This window comes from Metarhizium brunneum, chromosome 7 (assembly GCF_013426205.1).
Source record: "Metarhizium brunneum chromosome 7, complete sequence".
NCBI lineage: Eukaryota > Fungi > Ascomycota > Sordariomycetes > Hypocreales > Clavicipitaceae > Metarhizium > Metarhizium brunneum.
Window position 1 is genome coordinate 478,833 of NC_089428.1, and position 21,780 is coordinate 500,612.

The window sequence follows — 21,780 nt, forward strand, 5'->3', positions numbered from 1 at the left end:
TTTTAAATTTTTATTAAAATATAAAAATTATATATAATTAATATAAATATTATATATATTTATAATATATTAAGTATATTTTATAATTAAAGTATAATTAAATATATTTTTAATTAAAATAAAAAAATATTTAATTAAAATATTATATTTTAAATAAAAACTTTTAAAATAAAAAATAAAAATAATTAATAATAATTAAATAATAATTTTAAAACCTAATTTAAATATACTTATTAAATATTAAGCTTATATAAATTTTAAAATATATATAAATTAAATATATATTAATTATATATATATATAAAAAATAAATAATAATATTAATATATATATAAAAAAAAAATTTTAATATATAAAAGAAAGTTATTATTTAAATTATTTTAATATAAAATAAAAAATTATATAATATATTTATTATTAAATTACTTAAAATATATAATAAATAAAGCTAAAAAATAATATAAATAATAATATAAAATATTAATAATATATAAATAAATATAATAAATATTAAATATATTTAAATAAAAAAATTCTAAAAGAATTATAAAATTAATATATTATAATAAATAAAAGCTAAATAAATAATATTATAAATAAAGATTTAATTTTAAATATAATAAAAAATATATAATAAATTATAATAATTTAAAATATAAAAAGTATAAAAAAATAAAAAATTAAATTTATAATTATTTATATTAAATATTTAATAATAAATTTTACTTTAAATATTTATAAAATAAAATTAAACTTATAAAATAATATTAAAAAATAAAATAATAAATTATAAAAAAATTTATTTTAAAAAGCTTAAAAAATAAAATATATTATTTATAAAAAAATTATAAATTAATATAAAAAAAAAATACTAATAATTTTTAATATAATTTAAAATAAATAAAATAATAAAATAATATTAAATATTAAAATTATAAAATATTATATTTATATACTTATAAATAATAATATAATAAGTAATTATATTTTACTTAAAATTATTAATTATTATTAATTATTATAAAAATATAAAAAATATTATATAAATTAATTAATATTAAAAAAAAACTTTTTATTTATAATAATAAAATTATTAATTAAAAAACTAATTATTTTAAAATATAAATTTAAAGTTATTTAAAAGTAATTTAACTTAATATTATAAATATATTAAAATATAATTTAATATTAAAATATTTATAATTATAAAAAAGTAATTTATTAATTAATTAAAAAATAAATTAATTAAAATAAAATAAAATTTTAAGTTAATAAAATTAATAAAATTTAAAAAAAAAAAAAAAATTTTATTATAATTTAATTTATAAATAAAATTTTAAAAAAAAAAAACTTTTAAGTAAATTATTTAAAAATTAATAATAATAAATAAATAATATAAAAATAATAAATATAAAAAAAAAATAATTAAATTTATTATAATAATTTTAATAATATTATAAATTAAAATATAAATAATAATAAATAATAAGAAAATAAAAGCTAAAATCTAAAAAATTATTATTACTTTAAAAAAAACCTTATAAATATAAATAAAAAACTTAAAAAAATAAAAAAAATAAAAATAATAAAAATAATAAATACTTAATAATAAAAAAAAAAAACTTAAAAATATTTTTTAAAAATATTAAAAATATAAAAAATTATTTATAAAAAAGTTAAAAATTAAATTATTAAAATATAATTAATAAAATTATTAAATTAAATTAATAAATAAAAAATTAATAATATTTTATAAAATTTATAATTTAAATATAAAAAAACTTAAAATATTATAAAAATATATTAATAAAATATTAATAAAAAGTTATATTAAAATATTTATATTAAAAATTAAATACTTAATTATATTTATTTTAAAAAAAAATAAGAAATTATAATTAATAATAAATTATTAATAATTAAATATAATTATTATAAAAAATTAAATATTATTATTATTTATTTTTAAATTATAAAATTAATTATATAAAATAAATTAGTTTATTACTTTGAACCTAAAAAAAGTATATAATTTAATTTAAATAAAAAAAAACTATAAATAAAAAATAATTTTTAAAATAAAATTTAAATTATTTAAATACTTAATAATATTATTTAAACTTATTAATATATTAATAATATTTTAATAAATAATTAATAATATATTATAAAAATATTTAAATAATTTTATAATAATATATTTAAATAATATATTAATTTTCTTAAAAACCTTAAAGAATTATAAAAAATATATATATAAAATATTATAAATATTATAAAATATAAAATTATTAATAAAATTAATAAAAAGTAAATTTTATACTTAAAAAATAAACTTTTTAAAATATATAATATAATTAAATAAAATATAAATAAAAAAATTTAAAGTAAAAATAATAAAAAATTAATTAATATAAAAAAATATTAAAAATATATAAAACTTTAAAAGCTTTATAAATTATTATAAAAAATTTATTAAAAGCTATAATAAAATTATAATATTTTTAAATAAATTTATTAAGAAAAATAAATAATAAAATTAAAATAATAAAATATAATATATTTTTAATAAAATTAAAAAACTTATTATATTTAAACTTATTTTAAGAATTTTTAATTTAAAAAAAAAAATAAAATTAAAAATTAATTTTTTAAATTTTACTTTAAAAATATAAATTAAATAATAAAATAATAATAAAAAATTATATTTTATTATATTTTATTTAAAAAGACTTTATAAAATAAAACTTAATTATTTTATTTATAATAAAAATTTTTTAATAATTATTAATATTTTTAAGAAATTTAAATATTATTTTATAAAAAATAAATATAAAATTAAAATATATATTAATTATAAAAATATTTTTTATTTTATAATACTATAATAATTAAATAAATAATAAATTTAATAAATTAAATATTTTTTAGAATTTAATTATAAAATTATTTATTAAAAAAAATCTAAAAATAAATAAATAAATATTTTAAATTAAAAAAGTAATTATAATATAAAAGTATTTATAATAATAAAATAACTTTTTAAAATTAATAAAAATAATAATTTTTAATAAAAATAATTAAATATTATATTAAAAATATAAAAAAAAAACTTAATATATAATAAAATATATTAATAAATAATAAATAGTATATAATATATTAAAAATATATTAATAAAATATATATATTACTTAAAAAAAGTATTAATATATAAAAAAAAAAATCTAAATATTATTAAAATTATAAAAAAAATATATTAAAAAAATATATAAATATTTAGCTTATAAATACTAAGAAATTTATAAAATATTAAATAAAATATAATAATAATATAATTTCTTAGAAATTAAGAAAATAATTAAAAAAATTATTAATAAATATATATAATATAAAAAAAGTAAAGCTTTATAATATAAGCTATATAAAAAATTATAATTATTATTAATATTAATATAATTATAAAAATTAATAGCTTTTAATTATATTATAAAGCTATTAATATTAAAAGAACTAATAATTAATATAAAATATAATAATACATTTATAATTATAAATAAACTTATAAAATATAAATACTTTTTATTATATAAAAAAATAAATAATATAAAAAAACTTATATATATATTTTTATAAATAATAATAAATAATTATAAATTATTAAAAAAAATTATATTAAATAAAAAAAATATATTTACTTTTAAGTTTTAATAAGTACTTATAATATAACTTAAAATAAATTATAAATTAAGTATTATATATTATTTATAAATAAATAAATAAATAAAAAAATTAAATTAAATACTTAAATAATATTTATAATATTATATTAATTATTAATAAAATAATTAAATTAAATAATTACTTATAATATAATTAATTTATAATAATTTAATATTAAAATTAATAAAGTAAATATTAGCTTATATTAATTATAAATTTAATTTTAAAATATTTTAAATATAATATAAAAAATTATAAATAAAATAAATAATATTATAAATAAATAAACTAAAAGAATTATATAAAAAAATATAATATAAATTAAAATTTATATAAAATAAAATAATATAATATTATAATTATAAAAAATTAAAAAAATTAATTTTTAAGAAAAAAAATATAATTTATTTACTTTAATAAAATATTAAAATAATATAATTAAATAATAAATTAAATTATAAAAAATTAAAATTATTTATTATTAAAAAATAAATATTAATAAATAATTATAAATTTTTATTATTAAAAATTATAAAAAATTATTTTATAATATATACTTTACTTTTTAAAAAAATATTAAATAATATATTAATAAAAAAAAATTTTAAAATTTTAAATAATAAAAAGTATAAAATAAAATAAATTTTAAATATAAAAATAAAAAATAAATAATATTAATATTTTATTAAGTAAAAAAATTATAAATATAAAAAAAATATATAAAAATTTATAAAATACTTAAAAAAATACTAGTATTTATTAAAGTAATTTTATTAAAAGTATTATTAAAATTAATAAATTTTAGGTTTATAAATAAAAAAAAAATAATATAATATTTAAATATATATTATTTTAAATTTTTTTAAAATTAATATTTAATAAACTAAAAAAAAAAAAATAGTTTTTAATTATATAATATTTTTTATACTTAGCTTTTTTTTTTTTATATATTTTAACTTTTTTATATTATTAATACTTTATAAAACTACTTATATTATTTTCTTAAATTATATTTTTTTTTATTTTCTTAAATAAAATACTTATTATTATTTAATTAAAGCTTTTTTTTTTACTTTTTTTAACTTTTATTTAAGCTTAAAATATTAAGTAATAATAAATTATAGCTAAAAAGAAAAAATACCTAAAATATTATAATAAAACTAATAATTATAAATATACTTTATATAATATGAAAAATTAATAAAAAATACTTAATAAAAAAATTATTTATAAGCTAAATAATAAAAATAAAAAAGTATATTAAAAAAAAATAAGTTATTTAAAATTATAAAAAGAAAATTATTATAATAAATTAAGAATTTAGCTTTTAGCTTATTTTTAAAAATATAATTAAATATAATATTAAAAAGGTATTATAAAAAATAATAATAAAAAAAGAAAAAACTTATAAAATATTTATTATAAAATATAATTTAAGTTTTAAAAATAAAATTATAAAAAAAAAATATTATATTATAACCTAATTATAAGCTATAATATAAGTTATAAAATAAGCTAATTCTATAAGTTACTTTATAATAATAATTATTAATAAAAGAATTTTAATAAAATTAAGTATATAAATAATTAAAATATTTAAAATTTAATTACTTTAATAAATATAAAAATTAAGGGAATTAAGTTTTAATTTACTTAATTAATTTTATATAATAAATTATATAATTATTATAATTTTTTTTTTTATAAATAAACTTTAGCTTTTTAGCTTTTAATATAAATTATTATATTAAATAAGCTTTATTTATAACTTTTTAATTTTAATTATTTAGTTATAATTTATAACTTATTATTAATATAATAATTAATTGCTTAGATTAACTGCCTTAATTATTTTATTAATATAAATTATAACTAGTTTATCCCTTAGGAACCTTAGCCGTTACACTCCTTAAACTATATTATATTTGCTTATAAACCTAATCAATTATGTATTAAGCTATATTTTATCTATACCTTGATTTTTTAATATCCTTTATTGGTGTGTCTTATGAAAAATGCAAAAAGGGACAAACAAGAATCCCTCAGATTTAGGAGCAATTCGGGTGGGTTGCGGAGTTGAAATTGTTGGGCAGGTTAAACCGCGCAGTCTAGCGGCGCTAGTCTTGGGTCGACAGGGTCCAAAATCTAATCAATTATAGAATAATAGTAGGGGAATCAAATAAGTCTATTCAATCTACTATATAATCTCCGCTTGTGGACAAAAATAGTTATAGGATAGCCTTCGAAGTTGCGCAAAATTTCTCCGCACGCGCCCAAAATCGTGGACCGTTTGCTCGAGGACGTTATATAATCTGCACTGATTAGGTATAGCGCTGTCCGCCGCCGCAGGCGCGAGCAAACGGTCTGAGCTTGCTGAGGTAATCCTCGAGTAAATAGCCTGAGGACCCTGTCACAGCGCACACTGCTTTGCGGTCGTTTTGTATGCGTTTTTGGTGATCAAAAATTACGATTTTCCAGTTTCATCAATAGCCACGTCAAGCCACGCTGTATTCACCCAGAAATCTAATCAATTATATACCAAGATATACTCTATCTGTGTATAGGCTTTTTTAAGTTTCTTAATACTTGTGCTCTATAGAAAACACTAATAAGTGTCAAAGAAAACCGCTTCTGAACCGCTATCCACCTACCATTTTCACGATTTGGGCGGGAGGAGCAAAGAAATTTGCGCAGAGAAAGCCGCTCGGCACTATTAGATGCTATATTTGTCCTTCCTTGGTCAGATTTACTTATTTATAAGGTTATTAAGCTCGTGTTGTCTTCGCACTTTCTATAAGAATTAGGTCAAGCTTTCACAAATAATAACATAAAACTATAAACAGCTTAAAAGATCTTACTCGTGATACTCACAACACCGGGAGCATAACAGCTATATAAGATCTGGTTAAGAAAGTAAGATATATATCTGAGTAGGTGTAAAAGGGTATTATCTGCGCAGGCTTAAAGCGCTACCTGTATTTATTTAAGCCTTGTTAGAAGCAGATAGATGCCATGTGGCATTTAGTATTTAAGAAGACCTTCTCCTTACAGCCAAGACGTCTTTCGGCAAGAATATCGTATTCCAGACAGCACTGTTGTTTTGTCGCGGTGGTATCTAGCTTATTATTATCCCCTTAAACCGAATCGGGCAGGAGAGGTGCGTCAAAGATCCAGAGGCTTCCTGGAGCAAAGTCCGTGTTTGTCAATAGCAGGATAGAGAAAACTAACGTATTGGCTCAAGAAATAAAGACCGGCGTGTATGCTCATCTCATCATGGGCCTAGAGATCGCGGAAGGTTGGTTTCGGTCCCTAGCGAGCGATCATTGTTCGAAGCTCGTCTCAGTCTTGGCGGACAAGGATAAATTCCCCAAAAATAATGTCCCTCTTCGGCAGCTTTTCGACGTCTTTGAGGCCGCTTCGTCCCCTCGGAGACGTGCTTCAGTTGGGTTGGACGTCGGAACAAGCAGTGGACTGGTTGAGCGTGAAAAAAGGAAAAGGGGGGGGGGGGGGGGGTTCGACCGCGCACTCTAACAACGCTGGTTTTGGACCGACATGGTCCAAAATCTAATCAATTATAAAATAATAGTAAGGAAATTAATTTTAAGTATTTAATTAACTATACACCGCGTTATTATTAATAAAAATAGCTTTAAAAGTAGCCGATTATTCTGTACAAAATATTTTCGTAGACGCCCAAATATCGTGACACGGTTCTCAGGCTATTTGGTCAAGGACCATAGGTGACTTACAGATTAGGTATAGTCTGGTCCTTGCCCCACAAATGGCCTGAGCCCTGCTGAGGTTTTCGTGACAAGTCCGAAGCTTTCAGACTGACTGATTGGACTATTAGGAGCGCTGAAGTCTAGAAGCCAAGGCAGAACAAGTTAATAGAAAACAATCCGCGACTCGTACCCGCAGAAAACAGGACTCCGGCCCGATTTACACCGAGGACATGCAGAATGCAAGTGTCGGGAAAATGGCCGAGGGTGCTTTTGCGACTCGTACTATACAGCAGATGTCAGAAGAACACCTGGTCAGTTTTGGGATTGGTCCTCAAGTGCTTGGTTGGGTGTGCTCGTGTCCGTCAAGCGCTTGCGCACGGTTTTGAGTGCAGGCGCTTGATGTGTTGCGGCAATGTCGTTTCTTCTCCGTTGACGGATGATCCATATTTCTGGGTCTCTTGCCGCTCTGAGGTGTATGATGCTCAGACCATGATGATCTGATCATATCCGCGGGAAGACGTATTTGACGTCTCACGTGCTTACCACCTGACAGTCTGCGGAGAATGGCAGCCGTAAATAGGCCCAACTTGCTCAAGTGGCTTTGGCTGGCTTTACGGGAAGCCCCGTAGATTGACATCAGACTCAACATTTACGACCTGGATACGACTTCCATCGGAATACAGAGACGGCATCTTTGTCCGAAGCTTAAGCTAAGCTGACTTAACTGCAGAAGTAAGACCACCCAACTCCCCCATCCGGATTTGCCCACCGACTCTGGCGCCGCATTTCCCACACGCTCTAGAATCCATTTCCTCAGCCAGATGCAGATTTCGACTTCCTGCCACTCGATATGAGCTCCATCCTCGGTACTACCAGGTTCATGGGATCATTCTTGTCTAGATGTAACGCAAAGGACCGAGACGGCCGGCGAAGAATGTTTGCGTCAAGCAAGCTCCCGGAGACTGCCGCCTGAGACAGACGATTGTATAAAGCCGCAACATGACCCTCGGCTATCTTTGCTAAATAAAATTGAACAGCAGTATCCAAATCCCATCACTTCTACTCCTACCTACGCTTTAACCATACTCCACAGATAAAGCCCCAGCATCATGAGGTTCGCTACTCCCGTCACTCTCCTGGCCGCCATCTCAGGGACTTGCGCGATGGTTATTCAACGCGACAACCCCCTCGCGAAATGCATCAACAGCGTGACGTCTTCCCTCAACAAGCTAGACGTTGCTACCAAGTCCTTCAACGGCGACATCCAGCCGGTTGTCGAGGCAGCCGACAATGTCATCGCCACCATCCAACACGGGCAAATGGTAACCGATGGCACTCCATCCATCGGCCTCTTCAGTGCTGCGGCTCTTCTTCAGCCCGTCCAGATTCTGGATAATCGCGCAAAAGTTCTTTTCGTCGACGTCAAGGGCCGAGTTTTGGATGTTCAGAAGGCCAAGAAGTGCGATGTCACTCGTGCCAAGCTCAGCACCCTAAACTTTGTTGGCCACAAGTTAATCGACACTATTCTCAACAAGATCTCGTCCGGATTTGCCAGGAACATTGCTCGACCTTTTACCGATGACATCAAGGGACTGCTTGCCAAGTCGCTGGACCTCTTTGAGGGGGCCCGCTGTGTCGATGCCTACTAAGACAGCAAGGACAAAGAGCTGACAACTCAACAACATGCAAGATGGGGGGGGGTCATGACATTCGAAAAGGTAGTCCAGAGTAGATTGGGATGAGATAGTTCATGAAGCTTTAATATATCATGTTGTATGTTATGCTAATTGTGTCACGTTATGAGACTTATTGTTAACTAAGCCTCTTCACAAAATCATTATTTTTGTTTTGTATATAATAATCCACATCTGGATCTTATATATGCTGGTATTCTCTCAACTACCCACGGTACATAAATACCTACTAGGTATATAACACCAACCTCCGGTGGACGAAACGACCAAGTGAAGTAGCCGTCTAATCGAAAATATCCGGCCATGTTCCTTTCTCGCCACTTATCATCTATTTTACTACTCGGCCTTCTAGATACATGCCCTCAGGAGGACCTCTTGCGTTGTGACTGCGCTACACTATTACCAGCGGCCAAGTTACAGTTTAGCCCGGTTCACCAGCTCCCGCAGCATGTTATCAACGCAGGTAATAACATTTAATAATAAACAGATTCTCGAAATCTTCTAAGGTTGGTGTTAACTCTAGTGTTGGTTTGTTCGGCTCCAGCCGCCATTTAAGCATGCCATGGAATTTTGCCCGTATATCAAAGGAACTATAAAATTTTCAGTATAACCTTTCTACAATTAAAACATACCGAGATAACTATCCCGGAAATACGTAAAAAGCTTTTTCTACGGCTCTTTTTTAATCTCTTTTAGACAAGTTATCATTGCGCCTCTGTTATTGAAAATGCCCATCTCAGCAGTTCCTTCTTTCGCCTTTATGGGTAAAACACGCCAAGTGGTTTTCTAAAGCCTACGAAGAAGACCGGGCGGGCTCTACTGAGCGCTTACTATTTGTCGCCCATGGAACGGCCCCAGCCTTGCGGGAAGGATCCAAGCGTTTCTTCCAAGAGACTTCTTTGCGCGGCTCCAGGTCTCTTGAATGCTTTTCTACACATGTGTGGTTACTTACTGCTGCTGCCAGCCTCGTGCAGCAGTGCAGGCCTTGTAGGATTCTCTCTACCGCCGTGTGGAAAATGAGGACTGTTAAGGATAGCCTTGGGCATCTGTTCCTCCACGGGAACTATAAGGACTTTGACACAGAGCTCGGGCTCCTTCGAGTCCTGTAATTGAGTTGTGTCGGGCGCATGTAGGATTGCCTGGGATGCGAGAAGAGATGAGTGAAGACGAGGTCGCAATACTAAGGACATACTACCACCGAGTGAAATAAGTAGCGTTTACTGCATGTTTTATTGATGAGCAGTAGTGGCAGGGAGAGAGACGAAAATAATAGGGCATTGCGCTTCAAGGCAATCTATTCAGTCGTGGGATTTGGACTGGCAGTGGCAGCCAATGATTCAGCACCCCTCGTGCAGAGCAGCTTCAGGCAATGTAATTGCCGAGTGGAAAGAGCTGACTACATGGGTGAGTACGGCTGAGTGGTGCCAGGTGGCATATATGTAGGACGAATCGCTTCAGGCCAACCACCATGGCTTCAGCTCAAGCAGAATCGCCAAGTAGGTCGGCAGTGCATGTCAGCTTAGGCAGGCGGGGAGACGGCTTCAACGGTCCGTATGTACTTGTATGCCTCCCCTTTAGAACTTTGGCCCAAAGACTTGCAGTAGATTCCTTGGTAGTTTGGTACTATTCCAAGCGTTGTTTTATTATGGTAAAGAAGTTGTCGGCGTCAAAACCACGGTAAGACATACTTATAAATATCCCAAATGTCAGTCGTATAGAGCTACATGGAAAGGCTGTATGCAATAACACTTTACACGAAAAAAGTTCGCATCAAATACGATGGTGTAGCTTCTAACCACGCCTTGTTATAATCCTGCAGATGCCCCGGTCTCAGCTGGTCACCTGATCAGAAAGGACACTGGCAGGCATAGTCAAATCTAAGAAGCCCAGTCAAAATGTAAGAAGGTAAGCCAGCAATCAGTGATCACACATGCAGGCTGCGGGGTTACACCATTCATTCAGCTTTAACGAAAATATAACTCATCCATCCAAGCACTGACGCTGTGCCTTTAAAATATGAGCATCTACCCTGCCCGCTTCCCTTTGTTGGACGTCAATAATCAGCCCATCTGGTGGTTAAGTTCATTTTATCTTGATCTGCTTCCACTCCGGGTGTGTATGTATTGGAAAATCGGCCGTTTCTTCTTACTAATCGCGGACGGCTATAAGTGGAGCACATCTTCGCCGGGGCCAGAATGGAGTCGCTCGATGTCTCGACTTTCGTTTATTTCCACCTCGACATGGACGTGCCTCATACATTCCGTATCTTGGATGTCCACCCAGGGCAGCGCGACGATCCTTTACGCTGCACCCTGCGCCATGTGTCCCAAGAAGAGGGGTCCCAGTGCAAATATGCAGGCCTCTCATATGCTTGGGGCGACCCAAGCGTCACGAGCGACATCATCGTGAACAACGCGAGGCACACCATCACCAGAAATCTGGAGATAGCCCTCCGCGGCCTCAGGGACAGCAGCGCCACGCTCACGCTATGGGTAGACGCCATCTGCATTAATCAGATGTATATACCCGAGAAGAACGACCAGGTCCGGCACATGCAAACCATTTACGCAAACGCTGACAGGATCATTCTCTGGCTAGGGGAGGCTTCCAGCGAGAGCGACAGAGCCATCGCATTCCTAAAGCACGTCTGTGCCCGACTAGAACAGGCCGGCATCGTTCCGGAAGAGAGTCTCGACCCCCAGCGGTACGTGGAAAAAGATTTCCTGCGCGGTCTCGGCGATTATCTGGAGCCGGCTTTCAACGACGACTGGGAAGCCGTGGCGCAACTGTTCATGCGGCCCTGGTGGACTCGAGCCTAGATCGTCCAGGAGTTGGTCGCTGCCCGAACGGCCGAGTTCCGTTGCGGAAGCACGACGATATCATGGCCCGTCCTGGCGCTCAGTATTTCGCTGTTGGCACACTGCAAGATGCCCATCACACAGTTCCCTCACCCTCTCCGCGTATCGTGCGCCAGGGACCGAGCATGGAGCATGCTCTACATCAAGTATGACTTTGCGGTCAAGCGTTCTGTCGATTTCCTCCGCCTCCTCGACCATCGGCGTCGAAACTGTGCGGATCTTCGAGACAAGATCTACTCTCTGCTGGGAATGACCAATGAGTTCACCAGAGCGAGGCTGAGACCCGACTATTCCGCGCCCGTCGATGAGGTTTTCGCCGCCGCTCTGGCCTCCGACATTGACGAGCATCAGGATCTAGAGGTTCTAAGCTTCGTAGACCACCTTGACGACCCAGGAGAGTACCCGTCGTGGGTTGCTGACCTGGCCCGGGGCCCAGAGACATGGAGGTTTTACAAGTACTGGCCACCTCCTCCCACATTCAAATGGACGCCCGCCTCTCCGATTTCCTTCTCGGACGATTTCCGGACCCTCCATGTCGATGGGTACGAAATCGACACTCTGCAGGATGCCAAGGTACAGAATACCGAGGAACCATTGCAGCGACGCACAACTCAGACCGGCAGAGGCTTGGAATGGACCTGGGACTTGGAGCGCATCGTCGACGACTTGGCCTCGGGCGGACCGCTGCAGGCTGCCAGAGCAATCCCCGACTCGGCCACACCAGAAGCACTACGCCGCTCTGTGCAGAGGATTGTTTACGAGACACTGATAGCCGGGCAATTGAGCAGCAGCAACGGCTGGATCCGCCATCAGGTTCGGTATGCAGACGAGGACATCAACCCCAGCGAGCCGTCCATGTCACCATCTAGCCCTGGCGCTGCCGCTGCCCCCTCAGCGCCCAAGTTGTTGTCCGTCGCGTCCCGTCATATTGGCCTCGCCCCGTCGGGCAACACAGTCGGCGCGGCATGCCAGGCTGAGCAGCCAGCAAAAGAGGCCCTTGTAGACAGACCCCTAGACGAGGTTAATATCCTGAAGCAGGCCTGCAGCCAGACGCTGGGCCGCAGTCTGCTATTGTCCGAGGCTAGGTTTCTCGGCCTTGGCCCCGTCATATCACAGCCGGGAGACGCCATCTTTGTTCTTTTTGGACTACGCGAAGCCGCGGTGTTGCGCCCGCGCGAGGACGGATCGTACATGTTTGTGGGCACGGCTTATTTCCATGGTTTTATGGAGGGACAGAACTTGAAGGATTTCGAGCTCGGCAAGTTTTGCAAGAAAAGACTAGCGATACGATGACCGATGTCATTTCTGGAAGGGCAGTACGGAGGCGTGGGTCATGGTCGGGACGCTCATTGATGCTTATTTTGCGCCACACACTCCTTCTTGGCAGTTTGCTTAGCGTATTGTTATTCTCGTTTGCTTCCTCTGCTGCGCGTTTTCCGTTTTTGCAGAGTAAAAACTGCCTCGAGTTTGCCGTCGATTGCTATTGCCGTTTCCCGCAAGGGCTGGCGGATGTACAGGACGGTGGTTGCCGTCGAACCGGGTGACGCGTCAGAATTTGCCTGAGATGATTAATATGCCATCACTGGAAGCTGCCTGTCGACATTCACGACGAGAGCGCCTTGGCTGACTTTGCTGACCCTGCCATAGTTTCCCATCGCCTGTGGGCCAGGTGCTTTCTCGTCGTGCTTTTTATAAGTTCTCCTTCTTGCAGCTCTACGAGGTGGGTGGTTGTCCAGCTCTTGTAGTCTCTTGCCGGCCAATTTCTCGTCTAGTTGGTAGCCCTTCTGGCGTAGATATTGGGATTGTCGCAACTGCACTACCATTGGTGGCCATTGACTCGCGATTGCCTGCCAGGGCAAGTAGCTGCTGCTCGAAACTATCCCCCTTCTTCCTGTTGAAATCATCGCGTAACTACAGTCTTGGTAGGTTTTTTTTTTCAATACAGTATACACTAATATACTGTAGCATATTATACTATCAAGCGCAATCAACGGGTACCCGATTGCTTAAATCCCTTTCAACTCCCACTGTAGTTCAACATAAGTGGTAGCTTGAAAACTCATACTGCCGGCACAAGCGGAATGGGCACAGAATCGGCTGTTCAGATTCACCATACGTGACGGCAACATAGTGTTGAATGAGGTGCTTCTGCTGCAGGTAAAGTGTCAAAATGAGAGCACGGCCCAATCCAACGTTAGGCCGTTTGTTGACAACGTCTTCGTACCACTGTCGCATGATCAACTCCGTGTTGCCCTTGACATTACCCATGAAGGAAACGGACCTGCGTGACGGCATATTACTCGGCACTTGTGACATTATTGCTGGAGTTGTGTCCTTGCGCTTAGGGACGAAAAAAAGTGATGACCTCATCATGCCAGGACAAGGAGAAGGAGAAATAACATTGCAATCCGTTTCATCCTCACTTTGTTCCTTTTTTTCCATTTGCATCATTTTTGTTTTCATTGCCGTTGCCATACAATGGCGACTAAGTGTCATAAACCGGTGGACGAACTTGCAGACGGGGAGGGAATGCATTAACGACGTTCAACTGTGATGGAGGCCTCGGTTCCGCGGCTAGATGGATTCAATTAAGGGCCAATCCATTGGACAAATTAATCCATAGCTGCCAATCTTGATGGAAGTCTACAGATCCAGCACTTTACAGCTGACAATTCTTTACTGTCCAAGTCCCTTCAGGCGGAATCCACCACGGTCATGGAATGAGATCTTGGTGCGCATCTACCTGGCTCCATTTCTGACTAGGTTCATCCCAGGCAAGGCTGATCTAGTAAACTACTTTTTTCCTCTTATCACAGCGAGCAAATTTCTAACTTTTCCGTCAGGTTCTCCTCATCGAGATGACAAAAGATGTTCCGACGCACCGACTGGACGCCATCGTGGTCCATGCCCAATTCTCGCCCCCAGCATCGCCTCCCTGCCGATCCAGCCTTGTATCTCTATCTCAATGCCGATAGACACGGGAAATTTTCTTTTACCCGCTTGGACATCAAGACCTTTACTCGGGTTCGTATCAGTTGTCCGTGCCAGTCACATGTACGCCACGTCGAATGGACCTCGAGTGTGTCGATATTTCAGCCGGCGTCCCTGCGCAAGCCACTGGCACTTGATGTGCCTTGCGCAGAAAGAATCATGGAAAAATCACCAGGCCCCATGTCCATGTACAGTAGCATTGCATGGATCATGCTAGATCAGCCACGGCAGCAACCCATTGTCATTTCCGACGAATTTAGTAGTCGGTAGACCGCCACCCCATGGTTCCGTTGTATTACTAAAGTCTCAGACAGAGGTCTTGGTGTTGGATATATGCTTCTGGAATGCATCCTCACGGCAAAGCCAAGACACCATGTAGCCTTGTCGTATCACACGGCACTAGCCGTTTTGAGAATCCAGGAGTTGGACATTTCTAGACGAATCTGGAGACAATCACGTCAAGTCCAACTGGCACTGGGGGCTCTCAACTGAAAAGGTTCACAATACTTGCACTGGTCCGTTTGTCCCCCGTGGCTTATCTGACAATCCTTTGATACAAGTCATTCATCCCGAGAGCCATACTAGTTGGAAAAAGGACATTTCGAGGTCTCAAGACAGCAGTGGGTTCAATTTCAAAAGACACAAGCCTCAATCTACTGCGGATAGCCGGCATTGTACGAGGCCACACGTCAAGCCAAAAAAACCCTGTCCAGCCCGTGCGCAAAAGGGCTTGGCAGACAGCGGCATTGACGCTTTCTCGGCCGGTCCCGCGTCTGGTTTCTGGTGACGTTACGGGGTACGGTCCGTGGTACGAAGTATGTCGTCAACGCCACAGACCCGGCTTGGACATACATGCTGGGAGCCAAGCTCGGGTCTCACAGGTTCACTAGGCAGCTTCGGGTGCGCACAAGCTGTGTCTCACAAGAGACCACAATGGTCCGCATACCAGTCGGCGAACCAGACAGCGCTCCTGTTCGCATCAAACATTGGAAAGCTTTGCCTGTTGCGGCCGTGGTCCGATGCGCAGCGACGAGACTAGTTCCCGAATTGTGACGGCAGGCCGGTCGAGGCACAGGGGTTGCGCAGCCGCGAACCACAGAAAAATCTCGACGGCTGCAGAGGCGCGAGTCATGCGGGCGGAAGCCCGTCCATTCTCCTGGAAACTGTGGAAATGACAGGTCAGCCCGTTGCGGGTTGACGTTCAATGTTGGGTACGGAGTATGGCGGAGCTGGTTCGATGACAGCTTGTCGATGTCGTTTCGACCCCATGTCTTGCGTGACACGCAGCCAGTTACCGTAAACAGCGCTGGGGCAAAGCGGCGACTACAACGGGACATATGTCACCTCCAGTCAAGTCGAGTGCAAGCCACGCGGGGAAGCTCGACGGAAAGGGTCCGGTCTGCTATGTGCTCACTCGGAGCAGCGGTGGCGGTTTGGACTCGTCGACTCTAGAGGTCTGGCCTTGAAGACTCCCAAAACCTTATGCCTACTCCGTACATGTATGTGTATGCAAGTATGTACAAAACCCTATCCACGCCACGCTTGTGCATGCAGCTCGTCCGCCGTGCCACGCCTCCTCGCCGGGGGTTGGCGACATGTCTGGTTCGTTTGAGCCGCCGCCACGCAAGCCATTTACCCTCCCTCCGGTGAAGGAATTCGGAGGCGCGAGACACTTTGAGCCGTACCATGGCAAACCCGAACCCCCATTGGACCAGTGGCCATGGACCGGCGCTGCAGAGGGCTTGCTTGAGCCGTGGGTGGTGAATCCCTCAGCCGTACAATCTCGATTTCCCCACAGCTTCACATGCGGCTCGATTTGCTTTTCCCGTACATGTATGGAGTACTATTTCCAGGCCCGATAGTCCCGGCTGTTCCTTTCCCATGGCTTCTTTGGACTCGTTCCTTGCCGCCGCATCCCCGATTTGCCTCCCTCTGCGCTGTGCCCACGATCCCAACTTTCACGGTGACGGCTCGCGGCGTTTCCGTCTTAAAAGGAACGTCTTCAAGACTTTGCGCGACCCGACCACAAACGTCCCAGGCAGCTCCAAGATGAGTACATGTATAGAACAGTGACGATGCGGTTCCCCATCAGCGCGGCGTTTCTGCTGGCTTGGCTATCCGCGTTTGCCCTGGCACAGTCGTATCCGTCCGCCACCGAGATCCTCGAGCAGCTTCCTCCCTGCGCGGTAAGAACCAGTTGACTCCTTTATCCCCGTATAGCCCCGAGTTTGAGTCGTTTGAAGCGGGACCAGATACTGACTAGACATGTGTGGACGGGCAGGCGAAATGCTTGACGGCCATTGTGCCGGGCTCTGCCTGCTCCGTGACAGACGTGCAGTGCATCTGTACAAGCTCGCCCATTCAAGATGCGGCAGAAAAGTGCATCCTCCGCGACTGCACGTCGCTGGCCGACGCCCTCTGTAAGCGCCGTTGCTTGGAAGCGCCAACTCTTCTGTCCCGTCAAGTGTACTGACGCATCTCGCGGCCCAGCGGCCAAGAACATCACGGCCACGGCGTGCCACGCCCCCGTTCGCGACCGGTCCGGCCAGTACGTCGCCGTGTCCATTGCCCTGGGGACAATCACGGTCCTGCTCGTCGTGACCCGGCTGGTGTTTAAGCAGTTCTTCGCCGCAAACGTGGGCCTCGCTGCCGACGACAAGGTCATCCTGGTCACGCTGGCCATCCGCATCTCGTGCATCGTCATCAACGTCCGGGGCCTGGCCGCCCACGGCCTGGGCAAGGACACCTGGACGCTCCCGTCGCACGAGCTGACCTCGTTTGCCGAGTGGCTGTACATCATGGAGGTGCTGTACCTCGCCGAGCTGTCCCTCATCAAGCTCAGCCTGTCGCTCTTCTACGTCCGCATCTTCCCGGGCAAGACGATCCGGAGGCTGCTCTGGGCCACCGTCGTCACCAACGCCCTCTACGGCGCGACCTTTGTCGTCACCGCCATCTTCCAATGCTCCCCCATCGACTACTTCTGGACCCAGTACGTCGAGCCGCACGCGACGGGGCGGTGCATCAACATCAACGCCTTTGGCTGGGCCAACGCCGCCATCAGCGTGGCCCTCGACATTTGGATGATTAGCATCCCGCTGAGCCAGATCCCCAAGCTCAAGCTGCACTGGACGAAAAAGGTCGGCGTGTCCATCATGTTTCTCCTCGGAGCATTGTACGTAGGACGCCGCCGCCGCCATGTGTCTTTCATGTCGTACTGATCAAAATCTGCCAGCGTCACCGTCGTTTCCATCCTGCGCCTGAGCTCGCTCGTCTCGTGGGCAAACTCGACCAACCCGACCTGGGACCAGTGGAACATTGTATACTGGTCCACCATCGAGGTCAATGTCGGCATGATCTGCACATGCCTCCCGTCCATTCGCCTCATCATGCTGCGAGCCTTCCCCAACATGACGCGCTCGCATCCCACCTACGGCACCGATTCCCTCAGCCACCACACGAGCGGTCAATCGGGGGTCGAGAGGAGAACCACGACGAGGGACCATCGTCTGTCCGACTTTGAACAAAGCGTAGGGCACACGTGGACGCGGATAGGTATGTGTTTCTGGAAAGGGCATTATTCTGTTCAGCGAGTCGGGCGTACTGACGTGCTACTGCAGAGTCCGAGGCCAAACAGTGAGCGACGGTTATCGAGACATTCTGGAGCTGTTATTTTGTTGTTTTTGCGATTTATATACCCAGTGACTCGGGAGAGACGCTACACGGACCATGGTGCTAGTACGATCTTGGTTCATCGACGCGGGCCGTTGTACATATCGTGGCTCAAATTAGATTAATCAAAACAGTTGGCAATTTTTCTCTGGTCCAAAAATGTCCATCTTTTGCTCCATGGTTCGAGTTCACATTGCTGTGCACTTGCTACGTAGTAAGTGATGGATTTCTAGACCCATTAGGGCTTAGATCAACCTCGGACGTTGGCAGACTCATCAAGACTACTGCCGGAATCGTCGACTGCAGTAAACTTTGGCTACTTATGCAAGCATGTTCTCACTAGTTTTTATGCCCGGTAAAATGGCCGCTTGTTTTTATGCAGTCATCGTGTGATGGCAAAAAAAAATATGCGGTCAGTGTGACTCGAACACACGACCTTCAGATAGGCATCCGTAGGATTGAAGTTAGACTTCAGTCTGACGATCTCCCAGCTAATCTATGACCGCACAATGCAATGAGCAAATCTAGGGCTGAAGTGATTCATATAGCCGCTTACTGCAATGTACCACTTTCACCCCTAGCACCAAACCCATCACTGAATATGCCTGTTGATTCATCTTTGCATGATACTTTTTTAAGGCCTTGCTAGTCTCTAGTATTATCGTAAAGCATTCACTTTATTGGTTTAATTTTATCCTGTACCTATCCCTGAATTTATACTAACATAGATCAGGTAAAGCTTTTATACAGACACCGTGTACCGGACATGTGGTTATACTAATGAGAGAATTGTAAAAGGCCAGTGGAAACACCGTATAAACACGTATCTATAAACAAGCACCGTAATGTGTGATAAGTTGCCGCAAATTATTTACTTTATGACATTTCTTTTCACGAGCACATGATAGAAATCAAAAGCAGAAGACACAAAAAAACGAAAAAAGGGTTCAGGTACCGGGTAACTAGTCACAGCCCGCTGCCACTCAGCCCCACAGCCCGGCCCCTCCACCACTTTCCAGCTTTCCGTCACCACGACTGCTTCACCATCATCCCAATCGCTTCTCGTCTCCCGCCCTCCGCCGTGAGCTCCCAGAGCTGTGCACGCACCGCCGCCCCCTGCCCGCTCCCTGCAGCAGATTCTCTGCCCCGTCGCCCGCCATGGCCAGCAAAGTCGACAAGATCGTCGCCCGGCTGCAGCAAAAGATTACAGATGGCGACTTCTACGAAGCCCAGCAGCAGACCCGGGTAGCCGCCTCTCGATATATCAAGACCAAGAGCTGGGACGCCGCCATCGACATCCTGTCCAGCGTCGCGCAGTCGCTCCTCAAAGCCGGCCAGGGCGGCAGCGGCGGCGACCTGTGCACCATGATGGTCGACGTGTACAAGCAAGCAGAGCTAACCCCGGACTCGACCTCCAAGGGACGATTGCTGACCTGCCTGCGGCTGTTTGACGGCGAGGAGCCCACGCGCAAGAAGTTCATCACAGAGATGCTCGCGTACGTCCTCTTGACCTTGGGCAACACCCCGTCGTAGACTGCTGAGCTGACACTCTTTGCCAACGCAGATGGTCATCGAAATTTGGCGAGTATCCCGCCGGAGACCCCGAACTGCACCACGTAGCAGGGTCCATATACGCCGAGGAGCACGACACGTACGAGGCGGAGCGGCACCTGCTTCTCGGAACTAAAGATTCCCCCCAAGTTCTATTCAAGATGGAGTATACTTGGTACAAAGAAGGCGACGCCCACCTCGCGCCGCACTTTGCAGGGCGCGCCGTCCTGCCCTACCTGCTCGTGGGCAACGTCCGGGCCGCCAACAACTGCTACCGCCTCTTCACCAGCGCCCTGAGCAGCGACAACCCCAGCCTCGGCGTCCAGGACGTGTCCAGCGCGAGCTCCGACATTCGCATCTTCCCCAGCCTCCCGCTCCTCAACTTCCTCGGCCTCCTGCTGCTCGCTATCCAGCGCGCCGCGCCAGAAGTCTACAAGGGCCTCGTCTCCAAATACGCCACGCAGATCAACGAGGCGGATGCGTGGACGGAACCGCTGGAAATGATTGCCGAGATGTACTTTGGCATCGCGAAGCCGCGACAAAGCAATCCCCTCATGGACATGATGAGCGGACTATTCGGCGGCGGCGGCGGCGGCGGCCCGCCGCCCCAGCAGCCGCGCAGGCAAGGAATCCGGGGTCCGGATGCCCCTGTTGCCGAAGGTCTAGATTAGATACAGGCGTGGCGGTACGCGAAACGGAGCGGGAAGAGATGGCCATGTATCATACGTAGGTGGCAGGAAACATAGAAAAACAGCGGTCTGTTATAGCAAAAACGCCGAGTGGCTTCAAACCGAGAAACAAGAGATGCAAGGCTCGTTATCGAATTTGATCCTCAGCCTCAAACATCCAGTTGTCGTCCGCGAGAGCCGCGACCTTGGCGCGTAGACTGGCCCTCACGGCCTCCAGCAGCTCTGCAAACAAGGTCAGCCCAACGACGGCGAGCAATTGTCAAGCCCACTCACCCTCGGGTTGATCCGGCACCGTGCTATGGTTGATGCTGTGATGCTTCACCGCCTCTGCCAGTCTCTGTCGCTCCTCTAAAGAAAACTCATTAGCCTACACGCTCGTAGCGCACTTCCCCCCCCTCGCTCGCAACGTACTCTCGCTCTCGTCCCGGTCCTCGGGCTCGTCCGTCTCCAGGATGGGCGTCGGTGGATCGCCCAGCTCAATCTCGCCCTGTTGGTTCCTCACCACAATCTCGCCACTGTCCGGGAGCACTTCCACGTCGAGGCGCACCGTGTCCGCCGAGTTGGAGGAGCTCGCCGTTGGTCGTCGCGTGAGCTGGCTGCGGAAAAGATTAGGTCGAACGGCCGACGCAACGGCTCCTGGTGGCGCCCGGGGCCGGTGGGTGCCGCTTGTGGGGGGCTGGGCTCTCTGGCTCATGAGGCGATCTTTGCCAGGGGTGATTTGTATGAATATTCCGAGATTTGTGTCGGCGCGATGCGAGTGACGGGTGGGAGGCTCGACTTGTGCAGCTTGTGTTTATTGCGGTGATGGAGTTGGCATGCAAGGCGGGATGGAGGGGCGGCAAGGGAGGAGGGTCTGTGGGTGATTGGCATGGGTGCCTAGGCG

The 21,780-nt window shown here is 39.8% G+C and overlaps 7 protein-coding genes and 1 non-coding gene across 8 annotated transcripts; 7 read left to right on the plus strand and 1 right to left on the minus strand.

Annotated features, from left to right (window-relative positions):
* Window positions 1-5,738: 5,738 nt before the first annotated feature.
* On the plus strand, window positions 5,739-5,882 carry G6M90_00g106990 (uncharacterized protein; the record flags this gene model as incomplete). Its single annotated transcript, XM_066131715.1, has 1 exon — window positions 5,739-5,882. The coding sequence occupies one exon, from the start codon at window positions 5,739-5,741 to the stop codon at window positions 5,880-5,882; it is 144 nt and encodes a 47-aa protein (XP_065987805.1).
* A 2,672-nt stretch (window positions 5,883-8,554) lies between these two features.
* On the plus strand, window positions 8,555-9,094 carry G6M90_00g107000 (uncharacterized protein; the record flags this gene model as incomplete). The annotated part of the gene is made up of 1 exon (XM_014688650.1): window positions 8,555-9,094. One exon carries the CDS (start codon window positions 8,555-8,557, stop codon window positions 9,092-9,094), a length of 540 nt encoding a protein of 179 aa, XP_014544136.1.
* A 2,240-nt stretch (window positions 9,095-11,334) lies between these two features.
* Window positions 11,335-11,958, plus strand: het-6_13 (Heterokaryon incompatibility protein 6, OR allele; the record flags this gene model as incomplete). Its single annotated transcript, XM_014688649.1, has 1 exon — window positions 11,335-11,958. The coding sequence occupies one exon, from the start codon at window positions 11,335-11,337 to the stop codon at window positions 11,956-11,958; it is 624 nt and encodes a 207-aa protein (XP_014544135.1).
* A 108-nt stretch (window positions 11,959-12,066) lies between these two features.
* On the plus strand, window positions 12,067-13,290 carry G6M90_00g107020 (uncharacterized protein; the record flags this gene model as incomplete). Its single annotated transcript, XM_014688648.1, has 1 exon — window positions 12,067-13,290. One exon carries the CDS (start codon window positions 12,067-12,069, stop codon window positions 13,288-13,290), a length of 1,224 nt encoding a protein of 407 aa, XP_014544134.1.
* Window positions 13,291-17,063: 3,773 nt separating this feature from the next.
* On the plus strand, window positions 17,064-18,625 carry SAT4_9 (Satratoxin biosynthesis SC1 cluster protein 4; the record flags this gene model as incomplete). Its single annotated transcript, XM_066131716.1, has 5 exons — window positions 17,064-17,174; window positions 17,270-17,408; window positions 17,479-18,160; window positions 18,221-18,540; window positions 18,606-18,625. 5 exons carry the CDS (start codon window positions 17,064-17,066, stop codon window positions 18,623-18,625), a joined length of 1,272 nt encoding a protein of 423 aa, XP_065987938.1.
* Window positions 18,626-19,065: 440 nt separating this feature from the next.
* On the plus strand, window positions 19,066-19,163 carry G6M90_tRNA00000122. The gene has a single exon. It is a non-coding gene; the product is annotated as a tRNA-Phe (tRNA).
* A 652-nt stretch (window positions 19,164-19,815) lies between these two features.
* On the plus strand, window positions 19,816-20,879 carry GET4 (Golgi to ER traffic protein 4; the record flags this gene model as incomplete). The annotated part of the gene is made up of 2 exons (XM_014688646.1): window positions 19,816-20,153; window positions 20,222-20,879. 2 exons carry the CDS (start codon window positions 19,816-19,818, stop codon window positions 20,877-20,879), a joined length of 996 nt encoding a protein of 331 aa, XP_014544132.1.
* Window positions 20,880-21,024: 145 nt separating this feature from the next.
* Window positions 21,025-21,591, minus strand: G6M90_00g107050 (uncharacterized protein; the record flags this gene model as incomplete). Its single annotated transcript, XM_014688645.1, has 3 exons — window positions 21,025-21,119; window positions 21,171-21,245; window positions 21,309-21,591. 3 exons carry the CDS (start codon window positions 21,589-21,591, stop codon window positions 21,025-21,027), a joined length of 453 nt encoding a protein of 150 aa, XP_014544131.1.
* Between the last annotated feature and the right edge of the window lie 189 nt (window positions 21,592-21,780).